Source organism: Somniosus microcephalus, chromosome 6, assembly GCF_052327205.1.
Source record: "Somniosus microcephalus isolate GS21.2 chromosome 6, FLI_Smic_1.0, whole genome shotgun sequence".
Classification (NCBI taxonomy): Eukaryota; Metazoa; Chordata; class Chondrichthyes; order Squaliformes; family Somniosidae; genus Somniosus; species Somniosus microcephalus.
Genome location: NC_140992.1, coordinates 224,801,933 through 224,822,606, shown reverse-complemented (window position 1 = coordinate 224,822,606; position 20,674 = coordinate 224,801,933). Strand labels below are relative to the sequence as shown.

The 20,674-nt window shown below is 43.8% G+C and overlaps 1 protein-coding gene across 3 annotated transcripts in view; it reads right to left on the bottom strand.

Moving 5' to 3' along the window:
- The window catches only part of peds1a (plasmanylethanolamine desaturase 1a), a 136,993-nt gene that overhangs the window by 86,524 nt on the left and 29,795 nt on the right, over positions 1–20,674 (bottom strand). For 2 of the 3 annotated variants that reach the window (XM_085991490.1, XM_085991489.1), the window contains exon 2: positions 14,590–14,709. The exons of the other annotated variant lie outside the window; for it this stretch is intronic. In XM_085991490.1, the coding sequence (XP_085847616.1) occupies positions 14,590–14,709 (120 nt within the window). The remainder of the gene's footprint in view (positions 1–14,589; positions 14,710–20,674) is intronic. 3 annotated transcript variants of the gene reach the window in all.

The window sequence follows — 20,674 nt, the reverse complement described above, 5'->3', positions numbered from 1 at the left end:
AAAATGCGACAAAATACAAGAAAACATGAATAAACTTGTAGAATGGGCGTGCAATTAGCAAATTAATGTCGATATAGATGTGTGATGTGGTACATTTTGGTAGGAAGAATAAGGAGGCCACATATGGCTTAGATAATAAGTCTAAATGGGGTAGAGGAGCAAAGGGATCTAGGGTACATATACACAAATCAAAAGGAAGCGACAGGTTAATAAGACCATTAAAAAAATCAAACCTAGCACTGGGGTTCATTTCTAGAGGGATAGAATTGAAAAGCAGAGAATTTATGTCAAACTTATATAGAACCTTAGTTAAACCACACTTGGGAGTGCTGTGCACAGTTCTGGTCTCTATATAATAAAAAGGATATAGAGGCACTGGAGAAGGTGCAAAAAAGATTCACAAGGATGATAACAGAACGGAGAGGATATACTCATCAGGAAAGGCTGAACAAGTTGGGGCTATTTTCTCTAGAAATGAGAAGGCTGAGGGGTGACCTGTAAAGGTCTTTAAAATTATGAAAGGTTTTGATTGAGTAGATAGAGTTTTTCCACTTGTGGGGAAGAACAAAACTAGAGGCCATCAATAAAAGATAGTCACCAAGAAATCAAATAGGGAATTCAGAAGGAACTTTTTACCCAAAGAGTGGTGAGAATGTGGAACGCGCTACCACAAGAAGTAGTTGAGGCAAATAACGTAGATGCATTTAAGGGGAAGCTAGATAAGCACGAGGGAGAAAGGAGTAGAAGGATATGATGATAGGGTTAGACGAAATAGGGTGGGAGGAGGCTCTTGTGGAGCATAAATGCCAGATGGGCCGAATGGCCTGTTTCTGTGCTGTAGACTCTATTTTCACTTCTCAGCGAGCAGTGTTATGTAAAGGGTTTTCTGTAATTATAAAGTTGGAGGTAAACAAAAACAGCAGTTAAAGTGTATTAAGTGGAGAATAATGGATACCTGGGAGTGATATCAAGGAAGTAATCTAACCAACAAGTTCAGGTGACATTATAAACCATGACAACAAAGACGAATGGTCTACTTTACCCAAAGATGAGGTTCCAGCCTTGAACTCACTTCAGGATATTCAGTTATTAGAATATGCGCTGTTAACTCCACAGGGTAGTTTGAGTTAGTTTTGAGTTTGTTTTTGTGGTGACAGCAGCTCTCATTATGGCATCAATAACCAGCACACTCTATGGCATTTATGTGTGAAGACACCCACACAACTAATGACAGTGATGTAATCATGGCACGCTTAATCACAAAATAATTAACAGTTGATTGCAAAGTGAGAAGTGCATATTATTATAGATACTGGAAGGTCTCCTGTGGAATAACTCTCAGCATGTCAGAGATTACACTGTTGCAAGGGGTGTGGGGAGCTAAATGCAAGAGTTGGGAGCGCACACTGGTTGGTGAAAAGATTTGGAAATTAGTTTCTGCGAGATGCACACAGAGACAGTGATTTAAGTGTTTCTAAGATTTGAAATTTGAGCCAATCAGTTTATCCTGGGAAATGAGTCAAATCGTGATAATAAAGAATAGCAGGGAGCATAGTGCACGTATGCAACAATCAAAGGCTTTGGATGATGTCATGAATCACAAGATTGAAGCCGAGGCAGTTCATCGTCCGCCAAACCCAAGAGTTAGTTGCAGCTGTAAAAACACTGCCAATCATTCTTTGTTTTTCTAAATTAATATATACAGTTTAGTGCCATTTGTCCAGGAGCCAGTTTTCCATTTGAGTTTTACCAGAGTTTATAGCATCTGCAAACTCACTTAACCACCAGCATGGTGACCGAGTTTTCTATGTGGCTTCATATTACACAACAGGAAGAGGGAATGTTAGACAAGGTTTATAACGGGAGTCAGCTGACAGGAAAAAAGGGTATGCTTTACTGACAAGTATTAGACTCAATTTGACTGTATACACTTCCTCTCTTATTAAAACACGGTGGCGAAATTGGGCTCGGTAGCACCCATTTCTGGGCACTAGGAGTGCTCTTAAGAGTTCCAAAATTGCGTCCACGGCACGCACACTTGTGGGGCGAATCGCGCTGGATGCCATATTGGTGAGGGCATTAGCGCGCGCATGCAGTGAACACCATCGGAAGTATGCAGAGCAGGCAGATCATGATGTCAATCAGTGTGTAAAGCTGATTTGACACCAGCGCTGCCATTTTGGAGCTCCAGCTGAACGTGTTAAGCAGCATGAAGGAACCCCCACCAGCGCTGTTTACAGGGATTATCAACTACTTGTAGGTTAGTTGCTGGTTTATTTCTTCTAGTTGTTGCTACAATTCTACACAGCTTCCCTACTTTCCATAGTTGTTTCAAGTTTCAAACGTGTACAGGGAGTGGTGTGGCAGGTGCTGAAGTACTTTTTGCTGACTTCAAGGTTTCTGCACAAACCAGTTATTCCCAGACATGGGTGCTCAAGTATGACAGGGAGAATAAGCAGAGGCCATGCAGAGCAGGACAAGCTGCTAGAAGAGGGAGGAGGAGGAGTGCTGCAGCATGGCTGGTGGAAGGCTGTTGACTTTCATTGGAGGAGACTGCAGACCTCCTTGGAGGACAACCTTGAGCAGCTCTGAGCCTAGAAGGCCCACCTTCAGACTGCACCACCTCAGCATGGGAGGCAGCAGCCTGGGCTGGCTGGCTAACAGGCAACAGCAAGGGTATTGGTGGAGTGGTGGGGTGGGATCACAAATGCTGTCATCCGGAGAGGAAAGCAGGTTTGTGGTCTATGGAGCCACTGCCTCGCCCCCGGGGCAACGCCGCAGCAATCCCAGTAATCTGTTGGAGGACAGGTTGCTGGCCTGCTATGATACCCTGCAAGCCCCTTTGAACCCTGGTATCCACAGCTGTGATGGTGGCAGTCTGAGCTTGCAGGATGGCAATCTGAGCTTCCACCACAGCAATCTGAGCTTCCACCACAGCAATCTGACTTTTGGTGGAAGCTGCTTGTGCTGCAATGGAAACCGAGACATCGACCATCAGACGCTGCATCATGGTTGGGTCCACAAGTGTTTTGATGGAGTTGGCCACCAGTTCTATGCTACGAGTTTCAAATCAAGTGACAGTTTATCTTCATCATCTCTGTATTCTTGGTCTTCCTTCACTGCCTGGTCAGGTTGCAGTTCGTGGGTATCTGAAAGGAAAAAGGGACAAGGGTAAGGTTGTGGTGAGGGAAGAGGGGAAAGTAAGAAGTGCATGCTTACACCATCTACAGCTTGTAAGTCACAAGAGATTGTGGGATGAGGTGGAAGTGGGATATGAGAAGAAGGATACCGTCATCTTCAATGGATTCAGCCCCACCGCTGGCCATTGCCTCAGCAATGGCCCTTCCGATAATGGCCAGCACCGTATCCTCCATGGGTGTTAGAACATGCAGGCACGCCTTCCCCCTCCAGTTAGTTCCTGCTCCCTCCGAATGTGTACCACCTCTTGCAAGAGAGGTAAGTGTGTCAGTGATATGTTTGGGTGATGTGGCTGTCTTAGTTGAATAGCTGGCAGTGTGTGCAAGCTGTGAGATGTGGGTTGCAACAGTGCCAAGTGTGTGAGGGTGAGGTGAAGCATATGAATGTGAGGTATGAGTCGTGATTGATAAAGATTGTTGGTAGGTGAGTGATGGGGGTGTGATGAATTGAGGCATGACTGAGGCTAATGGTGCAGTTGGTAGGATTTGAAGATGCATTCACTGACCTTGATGACTTATGGGAGGTCATTAAACATCTTGCGGCACTGCATCCAGGTCCTCGGGACTAAACTCCTGGCATTGGCCTCCACGGCTATCTGGTCCCACTGCCTTCTCATCGTGTGTCTCAAGGACCTCCTGTCCCTCTGCTGATAAAGGACATATCTCTCCTCCTTTCCACCAAGGTCTCCAGGGAAGTGTCGGAAAAACTTGGTGCACGCTCTCGCCCATGGTCAGCCATTGTTCTTTGTTGCACAGCACTATTCCGAATAATGTCAGCACCTCCAGCAGCCACAATGCACCTTCCCTTTAAGAGGTGCAGGCTAGCTTTAAGTAGTGCTAGCAAGTAATGAAACTGGGCTCCCTGCTGATGTATGCAGCCAACGAACAGCGTGGTTAGCGCTGGCTGCATGCAGCAATCATTATATTGAGCAGGCAGCATGAAGATGAAGGTAATCGCACATCGCGATCCCTGCGCCCGTTTTTGGGGGCTATCCAATTTAGCCACCTTGGTCAATTCTATCTTCATAAACCACAACAAGAAAGCATGAATGGAACAATAATAACTTGTATTTATATAGCATCTTTAACATAGTAAAACATCCCAAGGCGCTTCACAGGACTGTTTGAAACAAAATTTGACACCGAGCCTCACAAGGAGAAATGAGGGCAGATGACCAAAAGATTGGTAAAAGAGGTAGGTTTTAAGGAGCGTCTTGAAGGAGGAAAGAGAGGTAGAGAGCTGGCGAGGTTTAGACAGGGAATTCCAGAACTTAGGGCCTTGGCAGCTGAAGGCACGGCCACCAATGGTTGAGTAACCAAAATCAGGGATGCTCAAGAGGCCAGAATTAAAGGAGTGCAGATATCTCGAGTGATTGTGGGGCTGAAGGAGATTACAGAGATAGGGAGGGGCGAGAGAGAGGGGGGGGGAGAGAGAGAGAGGGGGGGGGGAAAGAGAGAGAGGGGGGGGGAGAGGGGAGAGAGAGAGGGGGGGGAAAGAGAGAGAGGGGGGGGAGAGAGAGGGGGGGGGGGAGAGAGAGAGGGGGGCAGAGAATTCCACATGTTCACCACTCTCTGGGTGAAGAAATTCCATGAGCGATTATCAAACAAAATTTGACACAATGAGGAGATATTAGGACAGGTGACCAAAAGCTTGGTCAAAGAAGTAATTTTTAAGACGTGTCTTAAAGGAGGAGCAAGAGGAAGAGCAGCGGAAAGGTTTAGGGAGGGAATTCCAGAGCTTAGGGTCCAGACAGCTGAAGGAATGGCCGCCAATGGTGGAGTGAAGAAAATCGGGGATGAGAATTTTGAAATTGAGGTGTTGCTTAACCGGGAGCCAATGTAGGTCAGTGAGCACAGGGGTGACGGGCAAATAGGACTTGGTGCGAGTTAGGACACGGGCACGAGAGTTTTGGATGACCTCAAGTTTACGTATGGTAGAACGTGGGAAGCTAGCCAGGAGTGTGTTGGAATAGACAAGTCTAGAGGTAACAAAGGCACGGATGAGGGTTTCAGCAGCAGATGAGCTGAGGCAGGGGCGGAGGCAGGCAATGTTACTGAGGTGGAAATTGGTGGTCTTACTTATGCTGCGGATATGTGGTTGGAAGCTCATTTCCGGGTCAAATATGACACCAAGGTCTGGTTTAGCCTCAGACAGATGCTAGGGAGAGAGATGGAGTCGGTGGCTAGGGAACGGAGTTTGTCTATTACTTCAGCCAAATCTGAAAAGCTGAGGCAAGAGTTCACAAAATGCCCAAAAGTCCAAATCATTTAACAAGTATGAGTGACGACAACCTGGGAAGCTGTAGCCAGGCTGTTGAGATTTCCATTCTATACTTAAATAACCGGCTTCTGTTCCTGAAATGATGGGATGAAGGGGATTCTGGGAAATAAAACACTGCAATTATTAAGATTTTCTATACCAGGTATACATTCTAAAGTAATTCTTAATTTCAAGACAGCAGTGTTACCAGTTGTGTAGGCATTGATAAGAAAACTACAGTTTTTATGAAGTCATTCAGTTCTCTTTACAAACTGACACAAATATGTTCATGTCACACAAGTGTGGTAGCAAATTCAAGTACTCGTCACAGCCTGACCCTCGAGTGCACCAGCTGCAAAGCAGGAGTTCTATGTTTTCAGCAGGCACAACTATATATGGAACATACTCCTTGCGGGGAGGACATCACCCAAGGGGAGGCAAAAATGGCAATGTGTTGATGGAAGAACAGAACTTGTGTCAGTGATTGTAGAGAGGTTGGCTCTCCCTACTGAATGAAGGCCAACAATGTAACAAGGGTAATACAGTAATCATGCGGGACTTTCATCTACATATAGACTGGACAAACCAAATTTGCAGTAGTAGTATGGAGGACGAATTCATGGAATGTATGCAAGATAGGTTTCTAGATCAGTATGTTGAGGAACCAACTAGGGAACAGGCTATTTTAGATCTAGTATTGTGCAACAAGGGTTAATTAATAACCTTGTAGTAAAGGGAAGAGTGACCATAATATGATAGAATTTTATATTGAGTTTGAAACTGATTTTGTTAAATTCGAAACTAGGGTCTTAAATCTAAACTACATTAAAAGGTAGAGAAGCAATGGCTAGCATTTAAAGAATTAATACATAATTTACAACAAATATATGTTCCTTCAAGGCACAAAAACCCCACAGAAAAAGTGGTCCAACCGTGGCTAAGAGAAGTTAAAGATAGTATTAGATCAAAGGAAGAGGCTTATAATGTTGCCAAAAAGAGCAGTAATTCTGAGGATTGGGAGAATTTTAGAATTCAACAAAGGAGGACAAAGAAAGGGAAAATAGAATGAGAGTAAACTAGCAAGAGACATAAAAACAGACTGTAAAAGCTTCTATACGTATGTAAAAAGGAAAAGATTAGCGGAAGTAAATGTGGGTCCCTTACAGGCTGAGGCAGGAGAAATTATAATGGGGAATAAGGAAATGGCAGAGAAATTAAACAAATACTTTGGCCGGAATTTTGCCGACGCTCAGGGGGCGGATTTGGAGGTGGGACATCCGGCAAAATCGCAAAAATTGACAGTGGGTCGGAAACCCACTGTCAACCCACCTTCAATCAATATTCCCAAGTGTCGGATCCCCGATTTACACATGGACCCAACACCTAGCGGCGGGAAGAGGATTATAGCCACTTAACTGCTTGTTAACAGGCAGTTAAGAGGCTTTTTGCAAGTTTGACACTTCTACTGCAGGCTTCCCGACGTCCGGACACCATGCCAGATAAGTGTGGCGTGCTGTGGGTCTACTGTAATGTTTCTGCATTGATGACAGCTGCAGAAGTGGTTTGAAGGATACATTGGTGCACTGGTGCGTTTCAGAGGTAAGAAAATGTTGGAAAAATCATTTTTAATGCATTTACACTTTTCTGTAGGTAACAAGTTTTGATTTGTATGTGTAGTCTCACCTCTTTGGGAGAACCTCTTTCACCAGTGACAGATCGCATCTGTAACCTCTCCTGCAGCTGCCATCTGTAACCTCTCCTGCAGCTGCCATCAGTTCTAGCCTAAGGAGGGAGTCACTGGAGAGTCTGGGCGCAAGAGCTCACCTTTGTACAGTGATTGTCAGTGTTTGCAGCACCTCAATGCTGTCAAACACTGAGAAATCAGCAGTCAAAAAAAATGTGCGTTGCCCCTTTAAGCAAACCGGCAGATGACGAGTCATCAACTGACGTCATCTGACACCGGCTTCCTCCTAATTGACCGGCAGGCCCGCAGGGCGGCTTAACATGGCCAATTGACGCAAAATCATGTTTGTGCGTCTGATGTCGTTGGGGGCGGGTCTGGAACCCGGAAGGCAGCTGTTCCGCACCCAAGCCGCCTCGAACCGAAAAATTGCGTCCTTGGTGTCTGTCTTCATGGACGATGCAGCAAAAATCTTCCTGGAAATAGTGGACAACCAAGGGTCCAGCGAGAATGAGGAACTGAAAGAAGTTAGTATTAGTAAAAAAAAATAGTACTGCAGAAATTAATGGGACTGAAAGCCGATAAATCCCCTGGACCTGATGGCCTACATACTAGGGTTTTGAAAGAGGTGGTTAGAGATAGTGGATGCATTGGTTGTCATTTTCCAAAATTCCATCGATTCTAGAACGGTTCCCACAGATTGGAAGGTAGCAAATGTAACCCCACTATTTAAGAGAGGGAGAGAAAAAACGGAGAACTACAGACAAGTTAGCCTAACATCAGTAGTAGGGAAAATGCTAGAATCTATTATTAAGGACATGGTAACAGGACACTTAGAAAATAATAATAGGATTGGGCAGAGTCAACACGGATTTATGAAAGGGGGAAATCATGCTTGACGAATCTGTTAGAGTTTTTTGAGGTTTTAACTAGTAGAATAGATAAGGGGAAACCAGTAAATGTGGTGTATTTGGAGTTTCAGAAGGCATTCGATAAGGTGCCACACAAGAGGTTATTAAACAAAATTAGGGCTCATGGGATTGGGGGTAATATACTAGCATGGATTGAGGATTGGTTAACGGCCAGAAAACAGAGAGTAGGAATAAACAGGTCGTTTTCGGGTTGGCAGGCTGTAACTAGTGGGGTACCGCAAGGATCAGTGCTTGGACCTCAGCTATTCACAATCTATATGACTGATTTGGATGAGGGGACCAAATGTAATATATCCAAGTTTGCTTATGATACAAAGCTGGGTAGGAATGTAAGATGTGAGGAGGATGCAAGGAGGCTTCAAGAGGATATAGACAAGCTAACTGAGTGGGCAAGAACATGGCAAATGGAATATAAGATGGAGAAATGTGAAGTTATCCACTTTGGTAGGAAAAATAGAAAAGCAAAGTATTTTTTAAATGGTGGGAGATTGGGAAATGTCGGTGTTCAGAGGGACCTGGGCGTCCTTGTACAAGAATCACTAAAAGTTAACATGCAGGTACAGCAAGCAGTTAGGAAAACAAATGGTATGTTGGCCTTTATTGCAAGAGGATTTGAGTACAAGAGTAAAGACATCTTACTGCAATGATATAGGGCCCTGGTGAGACCACACCTGAAGTATTGTGTACAGTTTTGGTCTCCTTACCTAAGGAAGGATATAATTGCCATAGGGTGGAGTGCAACAAAGGTTCACCAGCCTGATTTCTGGGATGGGGGATTATCCTATGAGGAGAAATTGAGTAGACTAGGCCTATGTTCTCTAGAGTTTAGAAGAATGAGAGACAATCTCATTGAAACATACAAAATTCTTACAGGGCTTGACAGGGTAGATGCAGGGAAGATGTTTCCCCTGGCTGGGGAGTCTAGAACCAGGGGTCACAGTCTCAGAATAAGGGGTTGGCCATTTAGGACTGAGCGGAGGAGAAATCTCTTCACCCAGAGGGCTGTAGAGGCTCAGTCGTCGAGTATATTTAAGGTAGAGATCGATAGATTTCTGGATATTAAGGGAATCAAGGGATATGGGGATAGTGCAGGAAAGAGGAGTTGAGGTAGAAGATCAGCCATGATCTTATTGAATGGCGGAACAAGCTCGAGGGGCCAAATGGCCTACACCTTCAATAAGATCATGACTGATCTTCTATCTCATCTCTTGCACTATCCCCATATCCCATTTAATGACCCATTTATTCCTGTTCCAGCTTTGAGCACTGCAGTAGCTTTTCTGCAACAAATTCAATGCTTAAAAGTTACTTTTCTAAAGCTTATTTATTCCTGCTTTATTAGAAATTAAGCGTGCTGCAGTTCTAGTATCCTTTTCCAATTTTGCTGCATTTAGTAAATACAATGATGAATGCCACCATCAGTTCTATAGCTTCTGCCTGAAAGAAAAGGCGTTCCCTTTAAAAGCTGAAAAGATCTCCAATAACGTCAAGGGTGAAAGTACAAAACAGCAGGTGGGGAACTGGGTGGATTACAACACTCTGCCTTCGCCCTGGAACAGAGTTCAAATCGTGATAGGATCAACATTTTCCCATGCTGACACCTGTTATGGGTTCACTCTGAAATGACTTTGCCCAATTTGAAGCAAATTCCCTGTAGGCATGAAACTATCTTTTACGACTCACAAAAACACAAAACCTAGCAGCAGAGTGCTGCAAAAGAAAACACACCATGATGTTCCTCATGCATTTTATTTTACTTTTGTGAAATAATGAATGTGACGCAATTATTTTCATTGTTTTAAGTACAGTTCTCACAGAATGGTAGAACACAGGCTCGTGATCACAATTTCCTTAAGGTAGGTTTCCAAGGTCAGCCAGTCTGTATGAGAGAGGTGCCAAAGTGAAGCAAGGTTCATTCACACAGGAGAAATGAGAGGGGAAATCAACCATAACCATGGCACTTCTCCCATACCTCATGACCAGTATCAGAGCAGCATTAGCAGCAGGTGTTTGGAGTCTCACCAAGTCACAAAATGGTGCATGGCACAGAAGAGGAGCCCGGGCCTTACTAACATGCCGCCGGTCCATTTCCAGCCTGGAATGGGTGGGATGTGTGCGGCAAGCGGCTGTTGGCCTCTGGAAAATTGGGCGGTCTATGATGCCGGCACTCAGGGAAGTATGACGAATGAGGCTCCGGGAGTGAGGGGAGGCCTAAATAGTACTTGTGGGGCCCAGAGCTCCTCCTGGCCCAATAAAGGAATGTAAAAAAAATTACCGGTTTTTGGGCCTTTTCACCTACCCGGAAGGTCCTGATTCTCTTCAGTGTGGTGGGAAAGCCAGTCAGTTAAAATTAGTCAGGGTCTGATGCAGTAATCAGACCCCCGATCTTCATATTTAAAAGAGGACACTGCCGGCTTTAGGCGGGTCCCTTTGCCAACCATCCAAAAGCCTGTATAAAAATTGTGGTCAGTGGGATCCGGGCACCTGGGCTATTTTACCGACAGGCAGTAGGGTTAAAATCAGCCCCTTGGTTTAATTACAATTAATTTACTTTTTCAGTTTTCCAAGTTTAAACAATATTCTTCTCATCTTACTCATTTATATCCTGGAGCCTGACATTTTGCAAATTTCCCAATAAGAGCTGCCATTGCTTCACATCATAAGGATTGTTCACGAATGTGCCTTACTTTCCCCCCCCCCCCCCCACCCTTTATTCCTGCAAATGGTGTTTTCCCTGTTGCAGTGTAATTTCCCTGTACACAAGAGAATAGATATCCTGCAGGCACTGCTGAATACAAAAACGTATTTACATGTAGGACTGGTCATGAGTTGACTATTTCTCATGTGTTTTCACATGTGTGACTGTGTCCTGAAGGATATTCCATTTCTACCATCTGTATTTTATTCAGTTGGGGAATTTTTTTTTTTTTTTTATAAATGCTTTAATCATTTTGCTCTGTGAGAATAGAGTAGACTCCTCACTGAGTCCTAGAGATGTGTGCGCGATGGCAGCTCATTCCAAAAGCAATTTTATTTCAGGGCTAGAGAACAGATCAAGGAAGAGCTGCTGCTGGCTGGCTGTGCTCCATAGGGAGGCCTGGGAGAAACGAGGGAGGAGCTGGAGGTTGTGAAGAAATCATGGTCAATAAGAGAGGGGAATCAGTTTCTTCCTGGGACTTGGGATGGAGAAAGGAGGCAGAAGAAAGCCTTTGTGGCACTAAAAGTAAAGACTGCCATTTTTTTTTACATATATAAAATGATAGCTGGAAGGTTTAAGCTTTATCCATATGTTTTAATAAAGCTCGATATGAAATGACAGTTTTAATTATGTGTAAATTCAATTTTTTAAATCGTTTCGTTTATCAGAGCAGTTGCTGTTGAGACCAGCACCTTGAGGATGCTTCACATGAGAAAGAAGTCAATGCGGGAAAAGTTCTGGAATCCAAAATTTAATCCATGAGTGGAAATCGCATGACACATGAGGCACCTTGCTACACAGTACACCATTTACATCATGAATGCGATCAAGTTTTGTGCCATGTTGTTGTTGACTTTAAAAAAAAGAGGGCGTGTACACTCACCGGAGGATGCAGTGAAGGAAGCCGTGTACACTCGCCGGAGGATTCAGTGAAGGAGGGCGTGTACACTCGCCGGAGGATGCAGTGAAGGAGGGCGTGTACACTCGCCGGAGGATGCAGTGAAGGAGGGCGTGTACACTCGCCGGAGGATGCAGTGAAGGAGGGCGTGTACACTCGCCGGAGGATGCAGTGAAGGAGGGCGTGTACATCCACTGGAGGATTCAGTGAAGGGGGACGTATACATCCACTGGAGGATTCAGTGAAGCAGGGCGTGTACACTCACCGGAGGATGCAGTGAAGGAAGCCGTGTACACTCGCCGGAGGATTCAGTGAAGGAGGGCGTGTACACTCGCCGGAGGATTCAGTGAAGGAGGGCGTGTACACTCGCCGGAGGATGCAGTGAAGGAGGGCGTGTACACTCGCCGGAGGATGCAGTGAAGGAGGGCGTGTACACTCGCCGGAGGATGCAGTGAAGGAGGGCGTGTACACTCGCCGGAGGATGCAGTGAAGGAGGGCGTGTACATCCACTGGAGGATTCAGTGAAGGGGGACGTATACATCCACTGGAGGATTCAGTGAAGCAGGGCGTGTACACTCACTGGAGGATGCAGTGAAGGAGGGCGTGTACACTCACCGGAGGATGCAGTGAAGGAGGGCGTGTACACTCGCCGGAGGATTCAGTGAAGGAGGGTGTGTACACTCGCCGGAGGATTCAGTGAAGGAGGGCGTGTACACTCGCCGGAGGATTCAGTGAAGGAGGGCGCGTACATCCACTGGAGGATTCAGTGAAGGAGGGCGTGTACACTCGCCGGAGGATTCAGTGAAGGAGGGCGCGTACATCCACTGGAGGATTCAGTGAAGGAGGGCGCGTACATCCACTGGAGGATTCAGTGAAGGAGGGTGTGTACACTCACCGGAGGATGCAGTGAAGGAGGGCGTGTACACTCGCCAGAGGATTCAGTGAAGGAGGGTGTGTACACTCACCGGAGAATGCAGTGAAGGAGGGCATGTACACTCACTGGAGGATGCAGTGAAGGAGGGTGCGTACATCCACTGGAGGATTCAGTGAAGGAGGACGTGTACATCCACTGGAGGATTCAGTGAAGCAGGGCGTGTACACTCACCGGAGGATGCAGTGAAGGAGGCCATGTACACTTGCCGGAGGATTCAGTGAAGGAGGCCGTGTACACTTGCCGAAGGGTTCAGTGAAGGAGAGCGTGTACACTCGCCGGAGGATGCAGCGAAGGAGGGCGTGCACACTCGCCAGAGGATGCAGTGAAGGTGGGCGTGTACACTCGCTGGAGGATTCAGTGAAGGAGGGCATGTACACTCGCCGGAGGATTCAGTGAAGGAGGGCATGTACACTCGCCGGAGGATTCAGTGAAGGAGGGCGTGTACATCCACTGGAAGATGCAATACACCCACCAGCTGGTTATGACAGAATGAGGAATTTTATTTTATTAAATATTTCTGGTTAGTGATAGAACTATACTAATAATTCATTTTACGGTCAGTGCCTTAGGACTGGTCGCTTCTCAAACTGACTTTTTCAATTAAGGAAACAATGTATACTCAGGACCAGTTTGAACAGAGAAATCAATCTGCACCCCAACTGAAATTTTGGACAGAATATTTGATTCAGAACTTTTTAAGTGTAAGTACTTCAATATTATCATCCAGAGGAGGGTGGTGTAAAGCTTCCCTCCAAACTAAAGACACTTCTATATTGGCACTGGTTTAGTTCAGATTATAGGAAAGTATGTCCATTTATTGCCATCCTGTGCTTACATTGCTAAAACTGGCTCCCATTTCCCAATGATGGGATCATAGACACACATTTTCACTGGTCTACTATTTTGATATCAGGACAAGAGATCAGGTTATAGCAATGCTAACACCGGGAGCTGGCGGGCAGTTACCACGCTCCTGTGATTCAAACAAAATAAGTGCCAATGTAAAATGTCTTAAAATTAAATGCATGCGATGACACTGTAGCCTATAGCAGTGAATTGGAAAAAAAGTGTCTTATTCACTGAACAGTCAGGCCGCTTCATAGTAGAAACTGTTACACAAAGTATAAACTAGGTGCATTTAAAGAACTCTGACATATACTATTTACTCTTCAAGTTTTCCCATCCATTACTGCTAATACCCAGGCATTTTAACATCTTCCTGTGTAAACTCAAGAGATTGGTTTTTTTCAAGATCCTCTCCCAATTGGTTGTAATTGCATAAACAGACTTGTGGAATAGTGCATTTAGTGCAGTGGATCTTGACTCAGTTAAAGTTATCAGCAGGGAACACTTCCTGATTCAATGAAGAGTAGAGGTATATATGATTGTGGTTGGGAAATGATGATAAATGGTAAGACTGGATGCTAAAGCAAGACCTGGAAGACAGAGCTGGGTGGATTAAAAAGCCATTTCTCTTTATTCATGGTTATATTCTGATTATTGCAATCTGGGATTGTATATGAGACGGTAACCATTCTATCCAACTAGGGTCACTCTGTGCCAAATCAAAACAGAAGGGGCCAAAAATCTCTACAGTTATTGGTTAAAGACATGAAAGTACAAATTACCAGAGAAAAGTGATCATTGCAATTCTGCTGAAAGTCCAACCAGGAGGTAAAACACAGACACCAATATCGCAGAAACACTTTCATCTTGTAACACTGCTGTTACACAACATGATGCAGCCCTGTGTAATTCATGCAGCAGCAATGGAAATGGCTAGTGATTCACATTTACAGAGAAGGGGAAAAACCAGGACCTCCACCTAAAGAGCTGCAGCCTTATCGCAGGGCTGCACGTGTAACCCCACTCTTAGTCTGTACAAATCCAGCACACATTCACACTGCCTCCTGCAATTCACCCGTAATAATGATTTGTTCAAATGATTAGTGAGCAATGTAACTCCAGCATTGCATGCACAATACTTACACATGGCTATTATTAATTTGACAAAGTGATCCATGGAAAAATGCAGCATCAGGAAAAAGAAGTTGATCGTCACCAAACATACACATAGGATGATGCAGATCCATTCTTGTAACCGTTTACCTGGGAATAAAGGGGGGGAAAAATCATTTTTGGAAACTACAGTAAGTAAAACAATATAATGATTTGACAAAGAATTACTAAAAAAAAAAGAAAAAAAAAGAACATTGCACTAAAAGCACCAGTCATCAGTTCATCTGATTTCAGTGCTGGCTGTGTCATTTATATATCTTTAATAATGCTAATGTGGAGTTATATTTAAGAGCATGTTTCACCTCTTCTGTACCTTAATTAAAAACTTGTCAAGCCATAGGCTGATCAGAAATTTAAGTCAGATTCTCATTACATTACAGCAGTTTCTTTCATTGGGAGTTGACACATTTTACATCAAAAGTTTGTTTTTAAATAATGATCTGACTCTTCCCGAAGTATTTTTTGTTATACCAGGGTATTAATTAACTTTGAAATCACACACAATCTTGATTGTCTACTTTAAGCAAACTAAAAACAAACACAATCACAGCACATATTTGAAGAAATTAAATACAGAACCTTGCTGCCCTTGCAGTTTCAGGGCCAATTGTTTCCCTGGTAGCTAACCTTCCCCTCACCCCAAGTCACTCCTTTTAGTTTACAAACTAAAAAAAAAAATTACGTTTTTTTAATAAAAGATTTACAAATTCAAAAAACGTGACCCGATTTTCATCTTGTTTCGCCAGCTTTACTGGTTTTCCTTTCAATACAGAAACAGTCCATTTTTCCCAGAATGTTTTGAGTTAAGGCAAAGAAGCAAAACATTGTTCTTGTTTTAGTGATTTCAGCTGTCAGAGTGGGCTGGTTAAACACAACGGATGTTTTTTCTGCCTTTTCATGGTTACCAACCAAGTCCTGTTGTATGGAGTAGGTTTGAACACAGCAGGAGAACTGCAGATAGCCAGATTTATTTTACTTTTTTTAAAATAAATGTATTTTCACCCTCGCGTTATGCCTTGTTCTGCACAATCCCTGAGTGAGTACTGTAGCAGGGCGTCATACTGTTTCAACACCTCTGCCAACACCATTCGAACTAGGCACGAGACTCGTGACGATGGCCAGGTTAACTAATTGACCGTTTTTTCTACAATGCAGAGATTTTCTCGACAGCACTCAATGCCTCCTGCTGAAGCCACATTTGACACCAAGAATCATAGATGTAAATATGCTGATGTAACCAGGCTTAAAGGGAAATATGCAGCAAAGTCACTGACAAACCAGGTCAGACTGGCTCAGATTAGGAATTCTATGATAAGAGACTTACAAGGTGTAGGTTTCACCACAGTTATTGTTTGCAGCTAATAAACCAGGCCTAGTCCTGTTAAACTCTTCAATTAATTAACTGGGCTCTTGCAATGAATCTACCAAACTTCAGATGTTTTGTGCTCCTTCATTTTTCCTAGTACAAGGAACACAGTCTGGGCCCAAAGCAATTAGAAATTATACAAGAATTAAACCACAAGCTGTATAAACAGAATGTCACTCTAGGTTGTATAGTGCAGCCTTTATTTATCAGCTGTCTACAGATAAAATTTAATAGTACTGACTAAAAGCCTCCAAGTGCAACACTTACAACCAAAGGATTAATGACATCCAGTAAACCTTTTTCTGGGGACATGAACACTGGAACGAGGCTGCCAGTATTTTCTTTCAGAAACGTTGGCAAAATCAGCTTTGCAACCTTACCTGTTCAAACCCTTTAAATAGAAAGCGGATGTGTGCACCACAGTTCCATTGTGGCTGCTACTCATGTTGGTAAGCTACAAATTTACAGAGCATACAATTTTTCAAATTATCCAAAGAGACATAATATGCTGTAGCTAACTCCAAATTTAACTGGAAAGCAGCTGAAGAAAGGCAATTCTTTTTCTGCCTTGTGGGGACTTTTCTGGACCATTTTTTATATGTTAGTTTTCCTGTGTAGCTGACTCTGTTCCTGACGGATACTGTAATGCTGCAAGATAAGATTGGATATGCACAATCCTCAGAAGAGCCAGGATTCCACCCCTCGCCATCAGATGAACAGCTCTCAAGCTCCAGAGAAATGAGGGCCAAACTGCTTGCAGTTCCACGAAAAAATCTAATTTTAAAAAATGTTACCCAGCAAATCCTTATAGGATTTCTTATAAGTTGCAGTCAAAATATAGCTTTGAACAATACAGTTCTTCACTTTCGAGCAATACATAGATTGCCTGAATGAGAAATAAGAGTCAGCAAAACTTAAATTTTACAACTGGAAGATGTGGATCTCAGGCAAGGGTGCTTTTAAACATCTACTTGAATTTCAGAAGTTAAATACAACAGAACATTGGAGTGTTAACATCCTCATCAGTCTCACCCAGCTGGCTCCAGCGAGGGGTGGAGAACAAGGCTCCAAAGCAAGTTACCCATCAATCTATAGTTAAACTGCTGTCTTCTACAGCTCCACTGACTCGGTGACCAAATCATGGTGTGATTCAATTCATATAGGCTAATAACGACTTCAGGTGCTCCAATCCAAATGGGCCGATTCTAGATTCCTGGACCAATTTGTTAATTTAAAAAGTTCTCTCTGCACAACTCCATTTTCCAACAGATTTCTGCTGTAACTCAGAAACTGGTTAAATATCACCCAGTTAATAAAAAAAATCACCCAGTTCACTTACCCACCCTGGAGCCACTAGGAGCTGATTTCCACCTGCTCCATTGAGTGGGTGGCAAGGACACCCGCCCAAAGCCGACCGGATCCTTTTAACGTATGCATGTCAGGTTCCGATGATTTCATCAGAACCCGACTGCAATATGTACCAGGAGGCTTGAGCGGGAAACGGCAGTCAATTTCTTGAGACCACCGCATTACATATACCCAAGGTCATTTAAGAGAAAAGGGCTAACAATCAGAATCAAATTTACACACAATACAAGCAATGATTTGGACAGTGTCATAAGAGGAGATTTTACTGAAAATACTGCACTCTGCTTTAAAGAGTTACAACACTTATTCCGATTTTATTGTAATGTATACACTATTCAGCAGTAATTTGCTGAAGAAATGCTATTATAACAACACAATATCCATCAGGTTATGCTGATTATGAATGATGTCATCAACTGCTGTTATACTCTTATATCCCCTTTATTTCTGCACAAAGAATAGATTCTTCCTATATCTGGCATGGAAAATATGATAGAACTATATACAGCTTACACTTAACTGTAGGCTCATCATCTGTTTATATTCACAGCCTAGTGTGAATCAACCCTCACCTGGAGAGCCAGCTGGGACCAGTGTCTGCATGGAATATTAATGAGGGAAAAAGGGAGATCTGGTGCTCAATGCTTGCAGTATCTCTCAGTGCAACAGTAAAAGAAAATCCAAGCAGCTTCTATATTCCATATGGACTCGAAATAGTTTGATGTGCCACCCATACACAAGGTCATGGAGATAGATCTTCCCTAAAGGCCCTGCAGACATTGGCCAGGATTTTGCAGTAAGAATAACGGTGAGGCTATCAGCGCTCACCGTTATTAAGGAGCAAATCGGACAGCAAAACGCGGAAATCAGGACGTTTCTGTCCAAGTTACCCTGCTCCTCCATAAGCTTCGCTACACCGGTACCTCGTGGGGAGACTCGGCATTCATATGCATGAAACGGCGTGAAGTTGGGGTACTTACTCACTAGATACCCACTAAACATGCCAGCAAAGATTAGGGCTTGTCCATTCAAGTGTAAGTGAATTTTTAACGGTATGGTAAGTATTAATTACTGCCAAACAACATTTCTAGCACTGAAAATTTACTTTTACAAGTGTGGACTCTCATTCCTTCTATATTCCTTAATTATTGTTGGAGATTTTTTTTTATTATTTTAATTTTTTTAACTTTTTCTTTGTCTCTTTTATCTCTCTCTCTAATCCCATCTTTCTTTCCTTCTCTTTATTTTGCTTTCTGTACATGATTTTACATTGAATTAAATATTCTAACTTACTCTTCTTGGTTTAGACTCCATGGGGGTGATTTTGCCGGCGCTCAGGGGTCGGGTTTGGAGGCAGGACTGCTGGCAAAATCAAAAAGATTGGCAGCGGGTCCCGAACCCGCTTCCAGCCCGCCTCCAATCAATCTTTTCGGGAGTCGGAACCCCGATTTGCGCAGGGCCCCGACTCCTAGCGGCGGGAAGAGAATTATAGCCACTTAACTGCTTGTTAACAGGTAGTTAACAGGCAGTTAAGAGGCTTTTTTCCAATTTTGACACTTCTACTCAGCTTCCCGACGTCGGGAAACCCCGCCAGGGTAGGTGTGGTGTGCTGTGGGTCTACTGTAATGTTTGTGTATAGATGACAGCTGCAGAAGTGGTGTGAATGATCCAATGGGACACTGGTGAGTTGCAGAGGTAAGAAAATGTTGGGAAAGTCATTTTTAATGTGTTTAGAATTTTCTGTACGTTTCAAGCTTTGAAGTGTTTGTGTAGTCTCACCACATTGGGAGAACTTCTCTCACCAGTGACAGATCGCTTCTGTAACCTCACCTGCCCTCTGTTTTAGCCTAAGGAGGGAGTCACTGGAGAGCCTGGATGCAAGGGCTCACCTTTGTACAGTGATTGTCAGTGTTTGCAGCACCTCAATGCTGTCAAACACTGAAAAAAACATGTCAAAAATAAATGGTGGTGGCCCCTTTAAGAAAACCGGCAGATCACGCATCATCAACTGACGTCATCTGACACTGACTTTCTCTTAATTGGCTGGCAAGCCCGTAGGGCGGGCTTAACAAGGCCAATTGACGTAAAATAGTGTCTGTGCATCGGATGTCGCTGGGGGCGGTACTAGAACCCGAAAAGCAGCAGTCCCGCCCCCAATGCACCTCTTCAGGTAAGATCCCGGCCTGCGTGTCTCAAATGATTCTGCAATCTGATTGGTTGAGGAGACATGCCATTGCTTGCTCTGTTCACACAGGTCCCAGATTCCCCTGTAGAGGGCGCCGTGCTGTTTCAGCTCTCTAATTACCACAAGTTGCCATGTAAAAGCCCACAGAAAGTCTGTGGGCAAGTGTAAGCGCAATGAACGGCGAGCGTTGTTCATTCGCCGCTGACTGCAAAATCCAAGCCATTTGTATTATGAGGTCACAAAATAGTCGAATTAATGCTACTTACACTACATAAAACTGAAATAGCATTGTGGCTGAAGCCAGACCACCTTCTGCACTAACCTGCTCAAATTGTTATAGAAAGTGATTACAACAGAGCACATTACATAGGCCCTTAAAACGTAGCTATATTAACAAAGTGTCACAACACTTAGGAATTTCATTAGCCTACACAGTGAACCCAAAGCAAAGGTGCACTAAGTACAAAACAAGCCAGCAAGTTATTTGTGTTGCAGCAACAAACACAACACAATGCTATAATTATTGCATTATTTGTACCAGGGATGGGCAGATGTTGTCTAACCTCATTATTTTTGACAAAGCCATTGCTCTGCACAGAAGTTTCAACACCTTATTCAGATACTTCGATTTCCCACACGCTTCTCAATTAGCTACGTGGATTAGACAGCTTGGAGGAGCGGATAGAAGAGATTAGATCTCTTTTAATAGATTTTCTGGACCTGAAGGCTGTCCAACTAATTTTCATAAAAAGATTTGCATTTATATAGCGCCTTTCACGACCACGAGACTTCCCAAAGTGCTTTACAGCCAATGAAGTACTTTTTGAAGTGTAGTCACTGTTGCAATGTAGGAAACGCGGCAGCCAATTTGCACACAGCAAGCTCCCACAAACAGCAATGTGATAATGACCAGATAAACTGTTTTAGTGATGTTGATTGAGGGATAAATATTGGCCAGCTCACCGGGGATAACGCCCCTGCACTTCGAAATAGTGCCAAGGATCTTTTACGTTCACCTGAGAGAGTAGACGAGGCGCCTCAGTTTAACGTCTCATCTGAAAAACGGCACCTCAGACAGTGCAGCGCTCCCTTAGTACTGCACTGGAGTGTCAGCCTAGATTTTTGTGCTCAAGTCT